The sequence below is a fragment of the Pristis pectinata genome, chromosome 10 (assembly GCF_009764475.1).
Source record: "Pristis pectinata isolate sPriPec2 chromosome 10, sPriPec2.1.pri, whole genome shotgun sequence".
Taxonomy (NCBI): domain Eukaryota; kingdom Metazoa; phylum Chordata; class Chondrichthyes; order Rhinopristiformes; family Pristidae; genus Pristis; species Pristis pectinata.
In genome coordinates, this window is record NC_067414.1 from 60,595,650 (window position 1) to 60,619,989 (window position 24,340).

The following is a 24,340-nucleotide window of genomic DNA, read 5'->3' on the forward strand; positions in this document are numbered from 1 at the left end:
AAAGGGATTAATCAAAAATGGATCATGGCTGTGTTAGATGGAGATAGTTTTGAATTTTTTGAAGTAGTAATTAAGTGTATTGATGAGGGCTGTGTGGTTGATGTAGTCTACATGGACTTCAATAATGTCCCACATGGGAGTCTGGCCCAAAGGTCAGAGCCCATGGAATCCAGTGCAAGTTGGCAAATTGTATCTAAAATTGGCTTGTAGTAGGAGGCAGAGAGTGATGGTAGAGGTTTATTTTTATGATCCCTGTGACCAGTGATCTACCACAGGGATCCAAGCTGGAAATCTTAATATTTTTTACATACATTAATGATTTGTATGTGAATGTAGGAGGTATGATTAGTTAGTTTGGAGATGACATGATAGCTGATGGTGTTTTTGATCATGAGAAGGGTAGTCTAGACTTCAAGACAACATTGATCAGTTGGTAAGACGGGTAGAGCAATAGCAGATAGAATTTATTAAAGGTAAGGTGATGCAGTTTGGGAGGACTAAGAAGGCAAAGACATAGACAATGAACGGTAGTGCTCTAGGGAGTATTAAGCAACAGAGGAGGGATCTTAGTGTACAGGTCCAAAGATCTCTGAAGAATGCACTGCAGGGAGGTAAATGACTAAGAAGGCCTATGGGACACGTCATTAACCGCAGCATAGAATAGAAGAGCAGGAAGGTTATGGTACAACTTTATAAAACTCTGGTAGGGCCACAATTGTAATACTATGTACATTTTTGATTGTGATACTAAAGGAAGGATGTGATTGCATTGGATGAGGTTGCAGAGGAGATTCACCTGGATTTTGCCTAGAATGGACCATGTTGATTCTGAGGAGAGACTGGATAGAGGCTTGGTTTATTCCCTTTGGACGAGCGAAAGTGGAGGAGGGGACCTGAGTGAAGTACAGGGGCTCCCTGTATTATGAATGACCTGACATATGGAAATCTGACTCTATGCAAATGCTTCCATATATATTTACAGCATTTTTCAAGCTAGTAGTAATAAATGTTCATGGTATTCATTAATGACAGGGTACAGTATATGTTCCATTGGTTTAATTTACTTCCTTAATCCAAGAAGCTTAGATGGGGTAGGATTTCTTCAGTGCATCGAAGAGGTGTTCTTGAAGCAGTATGTGGAGAGTCCAATATGAGGAGAAAACATACTGGACCTGATTTTGAGAAATGTGCTAGGCCAGGTGACAGACCTGATGGTGGGTGAACATTTTGGGAATAGTGACCATAACTCATTATGTTTTAAGATAGTTATGAGTAAGGATAAAATTGGATCTTGCAGGAAGATACTAAATTGGGGGAGGGCAAATTATGACAGGATAAGGCAGGAGCTAAGGGCGTTGATTGGGAGCAGCTGTGTCAGACAAGTCCACCTCTGATATGTGGGAGGTGTTTAAAGACCAGCTAGTAGTTCAGGATCGGCATGTTCTGGTAAGGTGTAAGGACAAGGATGGTAAGGTAAATGAACCTTGGATGACTTGAGAGGTCCTAAATATAGTCAGGAAGCATACGTAAGGTTTAGGAAGCTAAACGCAGACTGGGCCCTTGTAGAGTATTAAGGTAGCAGGAAAGTGCTCAAGCTGACAATTAGGAAGGCCAGAAGGTGCCATGAAATGTCCTTGGCAAGCAGGATCATGGAGAATCCCAAGGCATTTTATACTTGTATTAAGAGAAGGAGGACAACTAAGGAGAGGGTAAGTCCACTCAAGGATAAAGAAAGGAATTTATGCTTGGAGTCAGAGCAAGTGGCTGAGGTACTAAATGAGTACTTTGTGTCGGTACTTACTGAGAAGGAAATGGAGGATAGTGAAGACAGAGTGGGGCATGCTAATGTGCTGGGACATTTTGAAATTAAAGAGGACGTAGTGCTGGGTCTTCTGAAAAGCATTAAGGTGAATAAGTCCCCAGGGCCTGATGGCATGTATCCCAGAATATTGGGAGAAGCAAGTGAGGAGATTGCTGGGGCTTTGACAAGGACTTTTGTATCCTCACTAGCAACAAGTGAGGTCCCAGCGGACTGAAGAGTAGAAAATGATGTGCCTTTGTTCGAGAAAGGAAATAGGGATAATCCAGGTAATTTAGGCCAGTGAGCCTCATGTCAGTGGTAGGGAAGCTATTGGAGAGGATACAGAGAGATAGGATCTATGTGCATTTGGAAAGGCATGACCTGCTTGGGGACAGTCAGCATAGCTTTGTGTGGGGCAGGTTATACCTTACAAACTTGATCGAGTTTTTTTGAGGAGGTGACAAAGGAGCTTGATGAGGGTAAGGTGGCGGACGTTATCTACATGGACTTTAGTAAGACATTTGATATGGTCCCTCATAGTAGATTGATTCAGAAGATAAAGATGCATGGGATCTAGAGTGAACTGCTAGTTTGGATTTGGAATTGGCTTGCCCATAGATGACACAGAGTAGGGGTGGAAGGCTGTTATTCTGGCTGGAGATCAATGACCAGTGGTGTTCCACAAGGATTGATGCTGGGACTTCTATTGTTTATGATAAATATCAATGATTTGGATGAAAATGTTGATGGATGGATTTGCAAGTTTGCAGATGACACCAAGGTTGGTGAATTTGTGGAGAGTGTAAATGACTATCAAAGAATACAGTGGGATATAGATCAATTACAGATATGGACAAAGAAGTGGCAGATGGAGCTTAATCCAGGGAAATGTGAAGTGTTGCACTTTGGGAGGTCAAATGAAAGGAGAAATTAGACAGTTCATGGTAGACCCCTTAATAACACTTACAGAGGTACAGAGGAACCTTGGGGTCCAAGTCCTAAGTTCACTGAAAGTAGCTATGCAAGTGGATAGGTGGTAAAGAAGGCATTGGCATGCTTGCCTTCACTGGTAGGGGTGTTGAGTATAAGAGTAAGGAAGTCATGCTGCAGCTATATAAAACTTTAGTCAGACCACACTTGGAGTATTGCATGCAGTTCTACTTGCCCAATTATAGGAAAGACATGAATATCTATGGAAAGGGTGCAGAAAATGTTTACCAGGATGCTGCCTGGATTAGAGGGTATGAGCTATAAAGAAAGGTTGGACAAACCTGGGTTGTTCTCCCTAGAGGGTTGGTGGCTGAGGGGAGACCTGATAGACATTTTTCAAATTTATGGGAGGCATAGATAGGGTAGACAGTCAGAATCTTTCCCCGGGATAGAAATGTCAAGAACCAGAGGACATGCTTTTAAGGTTTTAAGGGGGGGGAAGTGTAAGGCAACGTGAGGCACGAGTTTTTTATGCAGAGAGTGGTAGGTGCCTGGAATAGGTTACCAGGGGTAGTAGTGGAAGCAGGCAGTATGGTGGAGTTTAAGAGGCTTTTAGATAGATACATGAATGTGAAGGGAATGGAGGAATATAGATGATACACAGGAGGAAGACAGTTAGTATAATTTGGCATCAAGATCAGCACAACATTGTGGGCCGATTGATCTGTCCAATGCTGATATGTTCTATGTTAATTATGGGTAGTTGGTAGAATGATTATTCAATGAAATGAAAAGAATTATAGCAAGTGCATGTGGAGCATTACAAATAGGTATCTGTAGAAAACGAAGTTTCTGATGTGGAGAAATCCGCTTACAGACAATTCTCAGGAGGAGAACACTTATGTAATCCTGGGACTGCCTGTATACAAAATGATGAGGGGCATGGGTAGGGTAGATAGTCAGAAACCTCTTCCCGTAGCATAAGTATCTAACACCAGAGGGCATAGGCTTCAGGGAAGGGGCATGAGGTTCAGTGGAGGTCTGAGGAAGAACTTTTTCATCCAGAGAGTGGATGGAATCTGGAAGACACTGTCTGAGTAAGTGGTGGAAGCAGGCAATCTCACGACATTTAAGTAGCCTAACTGAGCACTTGAATAGCAAGGCATAGAAGGGCCACAGGTCCAAGTGTTAAGAAAATGGGATTGATACAGATGGTATTTAATTGGCACAGATATGGTGGGCTGAATGGCCCATTTTTATATGACTCTATGACTGTTCTGTATTAAATCTTACAAAGCATGACAAATAATTCAAAGGGATTAACTATTTTGCACTTGCCTGCCATTTGTATAATGCTAAATGTAATCAAAGAATGCCAGTTACAAGTATGGGGTCAAAGTTTTGCAAATTTTGTAACCTATTTATATACCCAAGGAGCTTGTAAGTGTTTCTGTCTTGTCTGATCTGAGCATCTGAAGCAATGGCAATTACTCAACAAACAAGTTTAATCAATATTTCTCTTTAAGAAGTTACATAAAATGTTAGCAGCAATGGTCTAAGCATGTTTAGAATAAACAAGAGGAATTAATTAATATTCCATTTTGCTTCCCTTAGTAATAATGGGAATAAGATTGACAGGAGTTTACTTTTTTCTTGAACTGTTATTTAACCTCTGCTATTTCTAATTTGCGTTTTTGTGCATGGACATTATCTATTCAGTCTGTTTCCTCTATCGTCTATACAATGTTCCTCTAACGTTGAATTATTGTAGTAAACTTTTGAAGAGTAAACTTTCAAAGAGTAAAGCACTTAAAATTCCATTTCATCATTGCAGGTAATTGTTATTTGTATCAAGCACCACAAAATATTTGTTCTCTTTGCTTAGTGGGATAACGTCTTCAGTCTCAGAAAATTCCCTCAGTAAGACCAGGAATAATGTGATTGGGATTCATGGAAACAGTAATGGGCATCAAAATCCACCTCAGATTAAAACATCTCCCAGTTTCACATTTGGCTGCAGCTCTGGACTAACAAAAGGGATCTGTACACCAGCATCTAATCATAATCCTCCAAAAGGTGGCCACAAAACTCTTGGTCCAGTGAGAGGTAAGATGTCCCCTGGTATTGTATTTGTAAGTGGTTACTGAAAGTGGCTGCTGTGTTAACCCTTAATGCAGAAATTAATTAATTGGTGTTGATGGCTTTTTGGATTTACATAAAATGTTTTACATTCTGAATATATGTATTATGTAATTATGTAATATAAAATATGTATTACTTGGGATATTTAAATTATTTGGCAAGGAAAAGAATAGAATGTTTTCACTTGGGCAAGGATAGGTGTTTGTTGAAGCATTTGGTGATCAGGAGAATAAAAGTTTAGTCAGGAGTTTCGTTTTATTATCAACACACTTGAGAAGAAAATCCCCCTTTTCCCATTCACCCCACATGTACTATTTACTGATTTCCCCTGGCAAGGTGGACGGAATATTAAGGTCTGGAGGATGCACCATGATTAATGACCAATAAATGTGTAACTGGCTTCAAAATAGTTACTTAACATTTGTTGTCATCTTTCAAAAGATCTTTATCATAATTGGCAATTATGACTGTTGAGCAAATTGATTACTTTAGAAGTTCCATAAATGCACTAAACATCGTTAAAGGGACCATGAATTTGCTTTTATTTGTGAATCATCATTTTTAACTTATTATTCATGTGCAGTACAAATACTTACAACTTTGTGGTAGTTGTTATGTACTTAATTTTCTAGTTTCAAGTCAACTTCAGGGCATTGCAGAAGTACTGACATTTTGCATTATATTTGGTCTGAAGTAATATTGTTGCTAAAAAACAAGAACAAACGTGAGAGCCAGCATAAATTGAATAATCTGAAATGTAGTTACAACACCAAAATATGTGCTTTGAAATGAATTACAGGGTATATATTGTGATGCAGGCTACTGATATCAGATATGGTTTTCCTCTTGAACATTAAATATCACACTTAATTAACAACTTAGATGCCAATTTAGTCTGGTAATGTCTGTTGCGTCTCTCTTGATTGCCATGCGCTGAGTCAGTCATTAGCAGTTATGTTAACTGCTGTAGGATAACTGAAGATTATTTTAAATGTGAATGTTTTGTTCTTGATTTTGTGGTAAATCTGCCTTTTTATGAAATTATATTTTGTTTTGTGTTAGCAGATTGATAATAAGGTTAACAATTTCTTCTTCTCACAGCTATGCAACTACTTTTAAGTGAATAGTTATCTCCTTACCTTTACTGAACTGTATTAACTAGCCTTTTCTTCATTTTTAGTTCCTGAGTCCTTGAGCCAAGCTTAAACATCCAATTATAGGTAGAACAAATGATTTGGTATGGCATAACACCCTGCAACAATCTGGCCATGTCTAATCTGTGTGTATTGTGATTTGCTGCCCAAATAGTGCACTTTTTACATAATCCTGGAACCAATAAAGATGATCATAACTAAGTAGTAAAGATGGTACTATTTGAACAATAATAAAATGACATATGAACAATTGCAAACTACTTGCTGCAGAAAACACTGGTCCATTTAAATGCTTTCCATTGAATAAGGTGTGGAAATAAAATCATACAATTGCTTTGCATTGGTCAGAAAATTTAAAACATTTCTTCATTCATACATAATTTTATTCTTGCAAATTTAAGTGTAATTTAGTTAATATTTGTGACATTTCATTTATCATTCTGAAAATTTGTTTGTGGGTAAGTTGTCAGTTCATCAGCTTTCTGCCTTTTTATCCTATATTGTTGTTTTTCCTATCTTCATTCTGCATCTTCCTTACAATGTGGATTAGAATACAGATTCTGGGAAAGCTAACTGCTAGTAGTCTACAAAAGCAAAATCATGAGATTTCATATAGGACTGTGAATGATTTTATACTCCCAGAACATGTAACTCCATGGACTTCTGCCATTTGCCCTGGTTGAATACTTTCATTCCCAAGTTGGTCACTAGAAGATCATGGAAACAAATGCAATTTATGATGCTACCTTTTCTTTTTAAACTGACATCCATCTCTTTTTGGGAAAATAATCATCCTCTGTTAAACTATTTCTAACATTGTGTCCCTCTCTGGGCCTTTAGCCCATTTATTCTTCTAATCTCATTTTAATGCTTGCTGGTTTAATCTTAATAATCTGCTTTTGCTCTTGAACTATATGACTTTGACAATTCTCCATTATTTCTCCACTGTTAGAAATTTAGAAGCACCATGTAGCCCTTCAAGCCTGCTCCGTCATTCCATATGATCATGGCTGATTTAAGAAATGTCTTGGCAAACACTTGAATCACCTAGGCAGAGAGGCTATAGGCCAAGTGCTGGAAGATGGGATTAATATGGATGGGTCTCCACTTGTTGGGATGGAGGTGGTGGGCCAATGGCCCGTTTTTGTGCTTTGACTATGACATATTGCTGCTCTCTCCCATGTCCCTTGATGCCTTTTGTGTCTGTAAATCTATCAATATCCTTCTATAATATTAAGTGACTTGGTCTCCACAATGTTTGGTAGCAGATAATTCCATAGGTTCAGGGAGGAGAAATTTCTTCTCTTGAGACACCTAAATGTCTTACCCTGCACCTTGAGACTGAGACTGTGACCCCTGGTTTTAGAACCCTCATCCAGGGATAAGCATCCTCCCTACATCTGTCGAGCACTCTCAGAATTTTGCACTCCAGAGAATATAGGCCTGGTCTACGCAATCTCTCCTAATGTGGCAACCCTGCCATCCCTGAAACCGGTCTGGTGATTCTTCTTTGCACTTTCCCTGCAGTAAGTATATCTTTTCTTAGGTAAGCAATCCAAAGCTGCACATTCTACTCCAGGTGTGGTGTCAGCAAGATCTGAATAATTCTAGTAAGATGTCCTTGCCTCTGTACTCACAACCTCCTTGCAGCAAAGACCAACATATCATTTGCTGCTTCAACTGCTTGCCCAGCCTTTTCACGGTTCATGCCTATTTGCACATATGCAGCACAACTCCAGTTTTCACAGGCATTTCCACGTACATGATGACACTGAGCTTTGCCACCGCAACTTTCTGTGCTGTCAGGCTATCCAAAGGAGAGTGAATCATAACTAAAACACAAGTTTAACTTAACACTGGGATGACCAAATATATAATTTCGGGTGTCTCTATAGAGTCTGCAATTTAATATTGAGTCCATACCTCTTTTCAGCTACCTGATCAAAGTTAACTAGGCCACATATACCCCTTGATGAACATCCTACATGAACCTATAATGCTCATTTTTAATTCTGCAACAAAGCTTCCCTCGCCACACAAATATGTTTCTGAAATCTTCACAAAAACTTGTCACCAATTTACTCAGCCATTCCAATTGCCCTTTCATTTGTTCCATCCTCAACTTCCACAAACATCAAGCTATATATGTTCATCTTCTACCATCCTTCCCAATCTCTTTAATTCCCTTATTGTAGCTTTTAATGCATTTCAGCAGGTCCACCTCCTCTGCCCCACATCACATCTTTATCCTACCCATCAGCTGAATACAGAAAATGCTGGAATTACTTAGGTCAAGCAGCAGCCATGAAAGAAAAATTGAGTTAATGTTCTAATGCAATGAACTTCTAATAGAAGAGCAATGACTTGAAGCAGTACTTTTTCTAACTCCACAAATGCTGCTTGATCTAAGTATTTTCAGAATAGTTTTTATTTTGGATTCACAGCATCTGTAGTATTTTGTTCTTGCATTGGCTATGTTTGCCTGATTACATCAAACTCCATTTCTGTATCCTCTGACACTTTAATACTACATCATTTTTTTTTAAATTACTGGATTTACCTTTTTAACAAGTTGGTGGTCATCCCATTAATTTCTTCTATTGTTTGGTACCCACTCAGTCTATTTCTAATATGAAATGCATTTAAATTTGTTTAATGTTGGTTATGTTTATAACTGAGGGTTATTGATGCAACAGGGCATTTACATGAGGGTTTAGGCAGAAATATAAGACTTTTAGTATTGATTGTGTTGCATTTAGACATGAGTAACATTTGACATGGGTTCTCAATGATACTGGAGGACCCAGAAGTAACAGTGATCTTACAACTGTCCATTGTGAGAATAAGGAGTAAAATAATTTCAAAAACAAAACTAACAAAAACGTTGGAATATATAGTCAAAACAGGATACAAACAGGAACCTGCTGACACTGTAGGGCATCTCTCAGACCACATTTGGAATGCTATATGCAGTTCAGGTTGCTACACTACCTGAAGAATTGCAAACATATGACAATGCATGGGAGAATCTGAAGAATAGTGCAAAATGTAAAATCTTGAAAAATGAGAGAGATTAAACCCTCCAACCTTTGGACACAGCATCAAGGTTAGTTCACTAAATTGCTCTTGTGTATTGTACAGCCAAGAGAAAATAATGAACTTTGTGCTTCATCCTAATTATATCCATGTTTAAACTTGGATATGTTAATTAATATAATATTAATACTTTGGAGAGCATGTTTGGCCGTGACCCCAGCCTAAGGATATGTTTATCTTTCATAAACAATTTTTATTTGAATAAACCCCATCTCCAAAATAATTATGCTGGGTTTGACTTTTAAGCATTCATCCAAAGTCATACAATGAGCCAGTTACTATATTTGCTATTGTCTCATAGGCAACATCACAACCTTACAAGAGTGCATTTGTCATTATGACTGAGTTAAAGATGAACTGCTAGTTCTTGACTCAGGTCACAGTTAGTATGTGGAAGGGAGAAGGAAAGAGACTCATTATTGAATACCTTTTTTTAAATGTAGATTTCAGATAGAACTTGATCAGTACAGTATCTGATAAGTACAAGTATATGACAACATTTTATTCCTTGTTTGTGTACCATCTCTTTTAAATAATCGTTATCACACAGTTACATAGCTCCCATAAGGAATCCAGTGTTTACTCATTTTGGATATCACAAAGTAAAACAAATAAACAGGAATCAAGCTAACTAAGCATATTCTGCTTTGGAATTGCTCATGGAAGAACTCGTGCCCTTTGATGCACTAAACTTTGAGCTATTGATTTAGTAATTACTTATAGATTTTTAAAAAAATGTACATCAGTTGAAAACACTGAAGCTAATCGTTATGGTTACATCGAACTAATGTTTAAATAATCCCATGCCAAAAGATTACAAGATTCTTGGTAGTATAATCAATGCACCAGAGAACACAGAATAAGCATACATATTTGAGTGGAAAGCCTGTTATTGACACTCGTTGGCTTCACCAGAAGAAAATTGAAGACCATATTTTTTTTAATTTTTCAGTAAGCTAGTGTCAACTACATTCTGAACTCTTCTACAATTTATTGAAGTCTGGAAACATTTGAAGGGCTTGATTATTTTTTGCTTCAGTGTTATATTAAGCACTTAAGAACAGAACCCATATTTGATCATTCACTATTTGGAGAGTATTACATTTAGGTGAGAGTGAATATCTTCCATACATTGTATTAGCTGAAATATAGCTGCTTTGCCTTCCAGGATTGTTCACTTTTGTATAAAAACTAGGATTAAAAAAATTGCTTAAAGTAATGCAGCAAGCAAATAATGTTGGACAGATAAGTAAGTCGTGTATCTCCTTGGTAATTTTATGAATTCTTTACACTTGAAATCCATGTAAAATTATTACCTAAATTGCCACACAGGGTTTGCTTGCTGTGAGACTTGAAATGAGCATTGTATGTACGTAAGTGAGCTTGGCATAATCTTAATTCCTACAGTTTTCCGACTTAAATTCTTTCAGGTGAAAGTAGCATGTAGAATTACAGTTCATTAATTTTGTAGCTTTTGTGTTTTATTCACTTAGAAACTAGAGCACAGGAGAAGCGTCGTCAGCATCAGGCCATGTTGCGAGCAGCAGCAGTCAACAACCCCAGCAGCCAGCATAGTTCTCCTACCTATCGATACATGCAGTGCCCTACGACTGTCTCCCTTGGATCTTCAAGAGACCCATCCCAAGTCCAGCCTTCCAATTTAGGGTCCTGTACTCTTCCAACGTCCTTCAATGTGGCAGGTTTGTATGCAATCAAAACTCAAAGCATATCCAAGTGTTACCCATCTCTGAAATCCAATTCCAAGCCAAGTCTGTTGAATGAAGCCTTAAGCAAACACCTGTCACCTCTGCTTGACCCGAATGTTCCTTCCCTGGGATTTCTGAATGAAAGGAACAGAATTTTGGGATCTTCATATAGAATCAAGAGCCAGCAAGGAAGGGAAAATCAGAATTGAGGATAAAATATGACTAACAGAAGGAAAGTATATACCTTCATATTTTATTTCTAGAAACTGTTGCAAGAGTGAGGGACCAACATGATTCTATTCTTTTAAGGCTTTCCTGATATAACAATTGGTTGTGCATTCAGTTCCACAAGTCGATTAAAAGGTCTGTTCTATCACAAAATGCAATATCAAATTTACCTTTTTTCCTCATTTTGAATATTGGTGAATAACATTGCCGTAAAAGTATGTTGTTTTCAGTGTTGACAAATTATCATTAAACAAACTAAGTGAAGAAGTTTAAGTATCACTTTGAAAGACATTATATTTTATAGTTGTCCCATGTAACCAAGGGATTCATTATTCAATGTTTTTTGATTTTTCCTCAAATACAACCATGCTTTGTGTGCTTAACATCACCAAAGGGGAGCAAAAAAAAATTTTGGCTTGTAGGTTTCAATATTATTAAGAATTACTTTACATAGGGAAGGGAATATATAACTGACATTTTAAAGCATATTCATTTGTTTACACAATTTGCACATTTACACAATTTGCACGTTTTAGTTGTTTGCTATATCTATATTTGTTGGTCTCTAGGTGGGTTATTATTTACTGATTTACAGTATGTATTTTCTATTTAACATCTAAGAAATAAGTTTCTAGCCCCACTCTCCACTAAAATCAAGGAGCTTATGTTCATTGTAACAATCTTTCTTTTCATTATTGAGATTCCCCCCTACCCCAACTCGTATCCTACCTTTTGATGCAATTCCATAATCAGAAGTCCTGCTGTCCTGTTACCTCTGCCTGTTGTCATGTAAGGACTGTTCTTTATTTGGAAGGGCAGTTGAGCAACTGAAGGACATCTGGAACTGAGCTGGTCCGGTCCCCACATCCACTCGCATTTCCATTGTGGCTGGTAGCCCCTTTTCTTTGTTCCTTCCAACTCGTCTTTAGCATGGGAAATTTGAACTCAGTCATAATACTCTATGTGATATTCCAGCTGAGAACTAATTAGTGAGAAAAAAATTAGCCTCATTTGGAGACACAGATATAAAATTTGAAATGTTCACATCTTGGAATGGCAATATACTGCTGAAATGCAACATATTTATAACTTTATTAAAACATAGAAGGATACCATCCTTTAATTATTGATAGGATGTTGAAAAAGTGATCTTGGTTTGGTTTGAGATATTGCAAAATTCTTCATTTTGCACAATATCATTCCTAGATCTGTAAGTAATGTGAAAGCATAAGAAGGTAACATTATCGTTCCCAAAGTAAAAAAATCAGGTAATTGCCGAAGAGCAGCTTAATATCAGGATTGTCTCAGCTACCATAAGTCAATACAAATACTGGAACATTCTGTTAATTATGTACAGATTGTGGAAAATAATTTTTCAAAAGTGTTTTGTTGAGGTGCCAATGAGAAGCACCCATAAAATTAATATAACAGTGTCTGAATATGGATAGAAAGGAAGTTAAATGGCAGAAAACAATTAGAAATTCATGGGTATCTTTCTTCCTGTCGTATGTGCTTGAATGCTTTTGTGCCTTCTCTCAAAAAGGTAATTTGGTGTGGGACATCATATCAAAATGTGCTGGCAATACAATTAACTCAGATAATGGTGAATGAGATTGCAAATTAATGTTAACAAGTCAGTAGATTAAATTTTAATTGATAGAAGTGTGCTGGATTTTTGATTTGGTGCAGTGTTGGTTCACTAGATGGATTCCTGGAGGGAGTACCACTTTTCATAAAATAATCCTCTGTTCACTGGAGCTTAGAAGAATACATATTTTTGAGAGGGATTGACAGGGTAGATGCTGCGATGTTACTTTCTCAGGCTGGAAAGTCTAAAACCAAGGGTTATAGACTAAGGGTGAGGGCTCAACAATTTAACAGATTTTTTTTGTCAGAAGCTTTTAGATCTTTCAAATTTTCTGCATTCAGGTTCCACCCTGGAGACTTGAGCATTTTTTTGCCGGGCAAAGAATGCAACAGTGGAGAGGAGTTGTTATTCAGAAAGGACATCCTCATTTCCCACACTTGAGAGGCAGTGGCATGGTACAGAGAACAAGGGGGTTCTCTCAATGCCCAGGTCAATTTTTATCCCTCAGGGTAAAGCAAATTATCTGGATGTTTATCTCATTGTTGTTTATAGGACTTTGCTGTGTACAAGTCAAAAGTCATTGCAACAGTGACAGTGCTTCAAAGGTAATTGGCTACAGAGTATGTTGGCACATCCTGAGGTGATGAAGGGCTCTAATTAAAAGCAGGTTATTTCTTATTTGACTGAGTTTTCAGTATTGAAGATGTGAGGAGCATAAGCCAGGAGCTTCCTGTAATATTTGATATATAATCATTAAGTTGAAATTATCTGGCCTTCAGTGCAATGCTGAAAAGGTCAGTTGGCAGTGATGAGATTGTCATTCATACTGTTGTGCATATATATATAGTATAGAGATGGCATGTACAAGGACTGTAAATAAGTAGTATAGTTATCATAATTAAGTTGTTTTATGTTTAATACAACTGGAACTATAAAATTGTAGGTGCATAAACATCCACTTTTTGAATTTGATGTACCAATATTAAGAAAAGGTTACTTCAGATATTATTTGTGTAAATCTAGCCATTCAAACATGTTTTGAATACTATGGCATTCAAAATAGCAAATTGATGTGCGGACCTATTTAAATTTGTTGTCACACTGAGCAATGCTGCACAGCTGCCTCCTATTCTGTATTTTCCATGATTCTACCTCATATGTGTATTACATCGTATACATATTGAAAGAATCAATTGCTCCCAATACCACAGTATGTGGTGCAGGAACCAACAGAATGATCACCACCACAGGCATGTTAGATTTATTCTAGATTCATTGTGTGAACTTAATGATGATGACCAATATGATGTCATTATCACAGCATGCCATTGATAAATCCTCACTTTTTGCAAGATAAGATCAAGAGTTATGTAGTTTCATACATCTGGTGTTTATTGATCAAAAAGCAGCTGAGGTTTGGTCTGAAACCATTATAAAACCTTTGAGTTTCATTACATATTGTGTGGAATCCAATTTAAAAGGAGAATGAATCCTTATGCCATTTGCTGGCAATGCTCGGATGTCCAAAATGGCAGGCATGAATTTTTTTCCAAGGAGTATTTTTAGCTTGCTGTATAGTTTGCGTATGGAAGTGCAATATAAAGTTACTTAAAACTTTAGTTATAGCAGTAAAAGGAATTGTATTTCCCAATTGGCACAGTGGTTCTTTAATGTCCCTTGGCTCTGGATTGCATCTTTTGAATCCAGAGTTTGAACTTCAATATCGAGCATGAATGCTTGTGACCATTCCCCATTAATGTATTGGAATATTATATAATGGACAGCATCTCAATTTGAGAGTCTCCAAATTTATACTACGTGCAAATTGAAGCATCTTAATTTACATATCTTAGTCTATTCCAGAGATAATAGGAGTTGAGAGCACATTGTCTTTTGAGATTGAAGGTGATGATTGGAACCTGTAAACAATTTAGTTGAGATTAACGATTACAAATTTTAAACAAAATATCAACCATGGTCTGATCAAAGTCATGAAGAAGATTTATGAACTAAATGTATCTAACACCAGCAAAGTTCTATGAAAGTTTTGGTTAGTGCATTTTTGAGTAAGTCAAGTGATCACACTCTGTTCCTTCCACCTCTACTAAGAAGAGAGAATCAAACCCAAGGGCAGTTTAAGCTTTTGATTATGGAAATTAGTTACATGAACTGGGATCAAACTATCCTTTCTTTTCTCATGCTACACTGTATTCATGTGTGCATGATTTTTGAATAAAGACCCATTCTTGTCTAATTTATCTTATAGCAATAGATCTGAATTTGGTGTATGTAATTTTATTTATTCCATCCCAGGCTGTAACCATCATTATTTGTTTCACTGATTTTTTTTCTAGTTATAATATTATAGTAAATGTACAAGATACTCAGTAAACAAAGTAAGGACTTGAAATATGGCCTTAAAGGCAAATTCAAATGCAAGATGCACTGCAATATAAAAATATTCACTTCATTGAAGCAATTCTTGACTGAAGTGAAGGAATCAAGATAGCTATTTTTCTGTTGAGGGTAAACTATCATTCAAGTTTGTTTATTGTCGATTTTTAATGATTAAAAATCATCCCTTTATTAAAAAACTTTGTTTTGTCGCATTGCACTTTATGTTAAAAAACACTTTTTCTTTTATGAAGATATTTATTCATAAAATGAGTCACGTTTTCTAACCTATTAGACAGTTGTAAGTTGAGAAGTGAAGGAGGCCAGATTGATGAATTATAATGTTGAGTGTGAACATGGAAGATGCCGTGTGTTTTGTCGGTTGTTATTAGACGGCAGATGGAACGTGAATAATTCAGGCAAGAATTGAAACAACTGATATTAAAACTATTTCCTTGTGGATTTATTACTGTGATGAATCTTGTGAATGTTAGTACACATTTATTCATAATTCCTTGTTTCAGTTGATGCAGTAAAACGGATTCTGGTGTAAAAGTACATATATACTGAACATTGTATACTGAAATTTGGTATCTCACCCATGAATCCAAATATGATTGCAAAAGCACTTTTGATTAGAGCCCACCTCTCTATTTTTGCTCCTCTAATATACATTTATTTAACAGTAATTGATTCTGGGCAATATATGAAGCACTTTGAAGGAAGGATCTAAATGGCCTGAATTCAATTTGTTTTCCTATTCTGAAGTGTAAAAGCATATGTTTCATTGGAAATGAGGATTTATCTCCCATGTCCTATTGTTGTTCTTTCTGCAAATTTCCATTCCTCAGTCTCTACATTCACACTAATTTATATACATGACATTGGAGAAGTTTGAGAAGTTTTAACTGTAACATTCATGGTTATATTGCTAATAGTTATGTGATGATATTTGGCAGTGGGTGCCAAATTTTCATAATAAAATTTTGAGAGCATTTTGGTATTTTTTAATGTGGCCAAAATGTTCTTCATGGTAATATCCTGAAAACAAAAGAAAACTGGAACTAGAACTGAAGTTGCTGTTGAAACAATTGTAATGTATTGATAAGAGCCTGATTTTTATATATATATAATATAATTCCAGTAAAACATGTGAATTCTTTCAATTAGAGTCTGATTTACTGGTTAACAAAGTGAACTTCGTACCATTACATCAGCTAACTGATTCTACTGCTCATCTACATGTAAGATAATATGCTTTATGCTAAAATAACAAGTCAGGGTTTCTTTCAAATAACTACTCCTTGTTTTGTTTATGTTTGATGTAATTCTCTGGAGGGATCATTTGAACAGCTGTGAAAATTTCATCAGAATAATTTTATTGACTTTGTCTTGTAAAAGATTCTAGTTTATAAATGTATTCAGAAATATTTGAAAACTAAGTTGGGGGTTTACTAGATTTGTCTTTTTTTTAACATTTACTTTTCAGGACTGGGTATTGGATAGGATTGGTGATTTTTCCGATGTTTAAAATTGCATTGGTTTGCTGTCAGATTGTTTGAAATTTATACTTGTAATGAGAACATTCAGTTCTTGTCTGTAGGTAATGCACATGAGGTGGAACCTTGTGCAAGTATACGCAAGACTTCAGAATTTTCTACATTTAATAAGCTGACTGTTGTAATTTAATAATTCGGTAAACAATGCCGAAGTTATGACCTTTTTGTAGCTTAAAACTACATATCACAAACAGATGCCTCAGATGACACTGTGTATGTAAATGTTGGTGCTTTTTTTTTAGTGGCAATTAAGTTGAGTGCACACAAGTGGTATTATCTCAGTGGCACAGCTTGATTCCGAGCTCATAGTGAGTTAAGTGACAAGTTAAACCATTTCACGACCCCTATTGTCATTGAAGTGTTTGTCTCGGTTCAGTGCATTCCCTCTGATAGTTTGGGTTTGAAAACATGCCAAAAATTGTAAACTGACAAACTATTTTGCAGCAGTTGGATTTTTTATTAGTATTTATCTGATTCTACAAAGAAGGTTTTGAAGGAGTTAAAGATGAACCAACAGTGTTGAACAATTTTTCATACTTTTCACATTGAATTTGTAGTTCGATAAATAAAATTGCCATTTACATTGAAAGTAATTTTAGATTGTGCTTTTACTGTTGTAGTTTTGCATAGAATTATTTGAGAAATACAGTGCAACCAGTGCTTGTGCTTTATTTCTTTTATTTTCTTCATATGCTAGAAAATGAAATATCCTGTTGAGGGGCAGGGGATATGGGGATGAAACTGCAGAATGCTTTATGGTACAAGGTAAGGTAAGAACAATTCAGAAATGAGCAAGATATAAAATAACAGAATATTCATTTTGAAATTGAAAATGGTCACCTTCAGAATGAATAATTTGCTCCTGCTTAGAGGAAGGGTGTGGGTGCACAAGGTTTGTGATCTATTGTATACAGTAGGTCCATCATTTTTATTAGCACAAGTGCCAAAGCAAGCAGGAAAATTTTTGGAAATGTTAAAGTTTGTAATTTTTCCTTTAGTGCTTGGCTGATTGCATTCGATATCTTTAAGAATATATTGGTACTCCTATGAGTAATTGACATTTTCATGCCAATTGCTTAGCTGTGTAATTTGAACATCCTTCAATCATTTTGTTATTCTTGTGGAGTTTGTGAAGTTTTTTCAGATGTGTGTTTTTGGTAAATAAACTTTATTTGTACGTTTTCAAAAAATATTTTCTCTTGTATTGTTCCCTTTTTTCTGTGTGATCATGCGTGCACACATAAGAACCAACGTGTATAAATCACAATAAAAACAGAAACTGGAAATACTTAGCATCAGTGGAAATAGAACCAGAGTTAACAGTTCATCTCTTCCTACAGATGTGGCCCAACTTGCTGAGTTTTTCCAGCATTTTCTGTTCTTATTTTTTTGTTATTTTTGTATAAATCAACAGCCTGTTTGTGCACTGATTCGTTTTTAGTTAAATGGTGGACATTAGTCTGAAGGCAGTTTAACCTACTTTGCTCCTGCCAAAACAGTCTTGTTATCGGTATTTGGTAGGATATAGTCCTGAACTGTTTTTCTCACCAAACTGTGTAATGGAGTTGGGGACTTTGCAGAAAGGTGAGAATAGTTTAACTGACTATGTAGTGAGGGGCGCAAATTCCACTGATCAGGAATCAGATTTGATTTGGCACTTCAGAGTTTGTTAAAATTCAGTGCTAGGAGCACTAATTTTTGAAGATTTGGCTTCTGAACAGTCATCATCCAAGTGGACGTGGATGTTCATCAGAGGGAATTTCTACCAAATCACTCACAGGCCTTGATGGTGATGTCAATAGAGCATCTTCTTATTAATTGATTTTTTTTCATGGGGAGGATACAAAAATAAGAATGCAGTATTTTAGAAAATCTGTGAACTTACTGGAAGCAAAGGGATATTGAAGACCTGTAATAGTAACTGCATTGAATGTGACACATTGCAAATCTCAGTGGTTTTCATCGACTTCTTGGGATCAGCATCACTGATCACTCTGGTAAGAGGACGTTATCCTTTCTGATCTGGTGTGTGCTGTTCTATTTAATAATGCAGTTAAGGCCCACTCTGTGTGTATGCTGGCTTGGTTATTTTTACATCTGTGGAAGACCAATTACAGCATTCCATTGAGGTGAAGGACAAGTGTAAACCAACTATATGTGAAATATATGAATCAACATAGGCTTTATGAAGATTCATAGATATCCTTGTACAATTTTTAAAAACCAATCCCATCTCTCCTGGTTACACTGGTCATCAGATCCTCTGTTATATGTTATACACATTCAACACCCAAATAAGAATCAATTTGTCTTTGAGTTAGATAAATAAAGAACGTGTAAAGCCGTCATTTCCGCCCCCAGTTGCGGGATGCTTCAGGTTTTTATTTGGCCAACCAAGCTGTTGAATACATACAGTACTTTTATGCTAGATGGCAAGAACTGGTTGCAATCTAATCTAATAAACTGATTGTCTCTTAATTTATGTAATGATCAACCATCTGGTTTCTGGCCCATCTCGTATCTCATCAGGAATAATCTCATCATGGGAATAATTTTAATTTTCAGCACTGGCAGCAAACAGGTGATGTAAATCAGATACCTGTTGAGCACTTGAGAAAGGAAAATTTGGTTGGGTGTTTAAATTGCTGCCAATTTGATATCACCAGCTTTCTGTCACCACCAAAAGTGAAAACAACCCTGTTTTATGATAAAGTGCTTTGTGATTTCCTGTTGATTTGTCATTAGTATTATAAACAGGACATCAAAATTCTACACTTAATGACTATCTTTAAATGTTGTCAAATAATGCTGCATTTACAGTTAGTGCAAACTGACAAAAATCTGCTTGAGTAACGCTGATTTTAAAAAAAACTAAATTAACTGGTATTTCTATAAATTATAAATTTTACTTACAGCGTGGTAACAGGCCCTTCCAGCCCAACGAGTCCGCGCCACCCATTTTAAACCCAAATTGACCTACTTGTACGTCTTTTAGAATGTGGGAGGAAACCGGAGCACCCAGAGGAAACCCACGCTACTGTGATCTAACTGCTGCATCAGTATTCTAGTCTTAAATATTGCAATTTATTAATTCCATCTTGATGCATGGGCCATAAAATAGCAAAAGGAACCCCTATTGCTGTTGTGGGCTGAAACCTGCATCCCAATGTGTTCTTGAGACTATTCCTGTGACTTTAAGCCTATGTGTGACACCTTGATCAGACAGGAAAGTGTACTTGAGGCCAAAGTTCAAATCTGCCATTATTTTGTTGAATGGTGGTTCACGGTCAAGAGCGAAACTCAGGCTTCTGTTTCCCCATGCCCTGGGTGTAATATCATATAACGCCCCTGCTTTGTTCAGCCAAGTGCTCTGCCAGGCACATCAAAAACAAACATTGTAAGAGGATGGCATGTAATGCCTGGTATCAAACATTTTGTCTCAAATATAATCAATTGGCAAAAGTTAATAGATCGTTGATATATTTGATATCTCATCAGGATGCAAATTGTGGAAGACACTCAACAACTTCCTGTTATTTCCTACTTGCCTCCTAAATGGATCTTGCAACTTCCTGTCATTAAAATGTCAAATGGTGTCACCAGTATACAAGAAATATAAAGTGATGAAGGTTGGCTTTAGCAATGCCACTAAAATGCATATTGTTGCATCCATTTTAATAGTATGTAACCTACTCTTCCTACTGCCCCATTAATGAAGGCAGCCAAGTTTGGAACAGTTACCAAAACGAATTATGCTTCTTGACCTTTTTCTCGTCTGTGTGTCATCATGATAAATACCCTTCAGACTGATCTTAAACATGTATCTGAGTTTTTTCTTAGTACACTGTTAAATTTGTGTTTGATAGAGGAAAATTAGATGTAATGGTCTTGTGCCAAATTCAGTTAGAAAATTTTCTCTGTCACAATAGAGGACAAGTGATCATTTTAATAGATTTTGATGTGGCTTTTGTGTTTAAATAGCCTGGAATTTTTCCTTGAGAATGCTGGCTATAGGCACAACAGCAATGATTACTGCAGCAGTTCATTTATGTATTTTTCTAAACACACGTCCTTTATTAATTCCATTCTCATAACAAAGTTAAACATGAAAACATTGCAGCAAATGAAAAGTTGTGTTCTGTTTTTTAAGGCTGGGTAAAAATAGGCAAAATAATTTTGCGATGAAGGTATTCTGTCAGAAGCTTGAGAGAAGACTAAAACTAATACTTAGCTTAGTATTCAAGAGGTAGAATTTTACTAAATATGCTGTGGTGTGCAATAAGTCAAAGAAGTTGAAGGCTTCAGTTTTCTAACTCCAACAGAGAGGATAAATAACTAGGTTCTAAGACGGCACAAACTGAAGCCAAAAACATCAAAGGAACTTCCTGACTAATTGCATAAATATATTTTTGGCGATTGTCTGCATTCACTGTCAGAAAAATGTCTTCATCCTTTATAACTTGTTTTTACCCCAGACAGCTAATTCAGAATGGAAGAGGTTGTGGTTTGCATGGTTTTGTTAGTGTCCTGGCTATTTGGCTCATTGGTCCTGTTGCATTATCAGCATTTCATTATAGTACATGAGAAAACTTACGACATGTCCAGGAATATGCACTTTTATGTGTGAATCTTTGTTCCCCACCTCTATCTAGTTCAAGAAAATAATTAAAGTCTTCCCTCACTATCTGAAAGCACCCTCTATTGAAAGATCTGTTTCCTCCTCTTGAGGGATGGACGGTTCAGCCCCCACTTCAGTATGTTTGTTCCACATTTATTGTGATGAGAAAGCCTTTGTTTGGGATTTTATCTGTCAAATTGCATCAAATTTTGTGTTGTGCTTTTACTTAAAGATTATTTCTCAACTTCAAACCCCCTTGACCACCCTACCCTTGTCCAATCACAGCTCGTGTATGCAATTTGGCACAAAGACTAATTGAATGACTTAAATTCTGAATATTGAATGTTGTCAGGGGAATAAGCCAACAATATTTAGCTTCTTTTGAAGTTATTTATTCATTAGAGGTACTTCTGCCTTTTACATCTTAAAAAGTGCTAATGAATTGCAGGGCATATTATAATTAAAGAAATTTTGATCTTGTGAACGGGAGCAATGTGCACTCTATTACTGAGGCTATCCCACAAGATTGGGAAATAACATTTAAAATTCAGCATGATCAGGGTTGGTCATTTAGAACTGAGGTGAGAAACTGCTTTAATCAGAGGGCTGTAAACCTTTGGAATTCTCCATCTCAGGGCTAAGGATTCGTCGTTAAGCATGTTCAAGGCAGAGATCAGTAGGTTTTTGGATACTAAGGGAATCAGTGGAAATGTGGAGGCATGGTGTCCTTTCACGTATGATTTCATTGAATAGCAGAGAAGGCAGGAGAGACAATTTGAGCTCTTTCTTACATCTGTAAGAAAGAAATTGCATACACAAGTGTCATTCTTGCATTGTCAGATCAAATTATTTTTGAAGGGGGAAATAATCTTTTGATAATGTGCAACTTGGTATATAACTTCTCATGGCATGTGGGAAGTGTTGGAGACCTAGCCTTGCTCTTAAGGAAATTTTGATTTCTGACACTATATTTTCCAGTACTTCGAGGAATATCTTTATTTGGGATTTGGAGGTGTTAAAGTATGTTCTAATATTGGAATATTAAACATTATTCTGAGTCTCAGTGGATTCTTGATTTTTTTTGAACTACCAGAATGAAATGCTCAATACTGATTCAGATGCTATGTGTAGTAATCAGAGACTTGCACTTTGTCAGCAGGCATTATTACTGATCAGATGACACGCTGGAGTGCTTTAAAATCTTGTTCTTTGCCTGCTTTAAAATTAAATCCATTATTGTGCAGTGTGGAAATGATGATAATGGAAAAAGTGCAGAACCTGAACGATTTAGTTCAGTGAGCTGAAGTGATTACTTACATTATTCTGATCATGAAATATTTATTAGGACAGTGGTTGCAGATTGTAGCTCTGAATACCAACTTTTAGAGCTGCCCCATATGATGGTGGATAGGGTTAGAGGGCCTTGCTTACACTGATTTACTGATAAGGACATAAAGCTCTAACCATTAATAAGAAATGCTGAGTCTAGGTGTGTAGATATTCAGTAAGGGAAGATCAAAGTTTTTCCCTGCATCATTGGAGAAGTCTTAATGCAGAGTGAAATCTTTTTTTGTTTCTGTCAGTATTAAGTGCCGATGGGAAAATTGTACAAATGCAGAACTAGATAGCTACAAATATAGTTGGAGTGGAATTCCTTTAAATCCGGTTACAGTGTTGAAGGCATTACTCTCCAGCGTGAATGATGATGAAAAGTGGGTTTCTCTGGTCCAAATGAAAATGATTTGAGACTCTTGCCAAACTGAATGTTTGGTTCTTACAAGTGTGAAGGAACAAAGAAACAAATCTCACTGGCTCATGTTGGCAGTAATGATTGAAGTTGCTTTCAACCGTTGAAACCGAAGCCTCAGACTTTTGCACTTGTGAACCTGAACGTAGCAGCCTGTGATGTGATAACAGATGGCATTGCATTCATGTAGCATATCTTGTTCCTTTCCATTTTTATAAATAATGGTTGCACGTCCTCTCAGTCTATCTTAAGAAAGGAGCAAGACTGCAAAAACTGCAGCACCTTCAGACATCTCTGGACTGAATTAACTTAAGGATGAGGGACATTTCTGAAGAAAGGGTCCTGAAGACTGAAATGACAAAATACAAAAATTGAAGAGCAACATATTGGTCCAGGCACATGCTGAATATCAGCTTTGAACATTTCCAATTGGACCAAATTGAAATCATGCAAGACAAAATTACTTTGTGCAATTTAACTGCAATGCCTAGGCCTCATGATGATAGAGTTTTCATTGGCTAGGTCTTGATAATGGCCCAGTTGCTTTGTTTATGTCTGTGCTGGGAAGTATGGTTTTAAAACTTCCTACTCGAGTGCTATGAAATGAAGATGAAATGTTCTGGGCAAGAAAACAAATATGAAGTATTTGAAAGCTATTTGACTGAGGAACTAGAGAATTACACTCGCAGTCTGATGAGGAGAGATCTGTTTGCTTCCCAAGTGCATAATAAGAATATTTTGCAACAATGGTAGAAGCTTGGGGAGTGTGGGGTGGAGTCATTGGACACCCCTGGTCTACACGTTCCTGCACAGAGGGGCATAACGGAGTGCAGGGGAAGAGAGCCATGAATCCTTCAGGATTCCACAAAGGCTAAATGCAGCTTATATTTTATTCCAAACAGCCAAGTGTTGGAAAACACTTTTTTGATAAGGCCCATTTATCCCTTTAGTAATGTTCATTCCTGGTCAGGATTGGTGCATGTAATAAAAAAAACCCCACAGATTTGTTTCTTTCTGGAAATCTCTTCACTTTTATAGTCATGTTTTAAGGATGGCCAACTTCTGTAGCAGAATGCTGCTTATAAGCCTTCAGGAGACTAATTATGCTGGAACCAAACTCTCCAGTGGGAGTTTGCCCATTGCAGCCTGGCACTTGTATAACTAGACCTGAGAAGCTCAGGCAGCTTACTTCATTATTTGTTCAGTATTACACATGGCTGACTTTGATTTCAACTCTTTAAGCCCCTGGTCTGGAGGCCTGGGACAGGTTGCCTTTGAGTTTTAAGGTTCAACATCAAAATCATTAGTTTTCGTGGATCTTGATTCTGCTACAGGTTGTTGCAGGGATAGAGAATAAACTTCTGTCATATTTTAAAC

General features: G+C 36.7%; 1 protein-coding gene across 4 annotated transcripts in view; it reads left to right on the forward strand.

The window, feature by feature from the left end:
• Positions 1–24,340, forward strand: part of agbl5 (AGBL carboxypeptidase 5) — an 89,543-nt gene that overhangs the window by 34,151 nt on the left and 31,052 nt on the right. For all 4 annotated transcript variants that reach the window (XM_052024874.1, XM_052024875.1, XM_052024876.1 and 1 more), the window contains exons 11-12: positions 4,617–4,837; positions 10,617–10,823. In XM_052024874.1, coding sequence (XP_051880834.1) covers positions 4,617–4,837; positions 10,617–10,823 — 428 coding nt within the window. The remainder of the gene's footprint in view (positions 1–4,616; positions 4,838–10,616; positions 10,824–24,340) is intronic.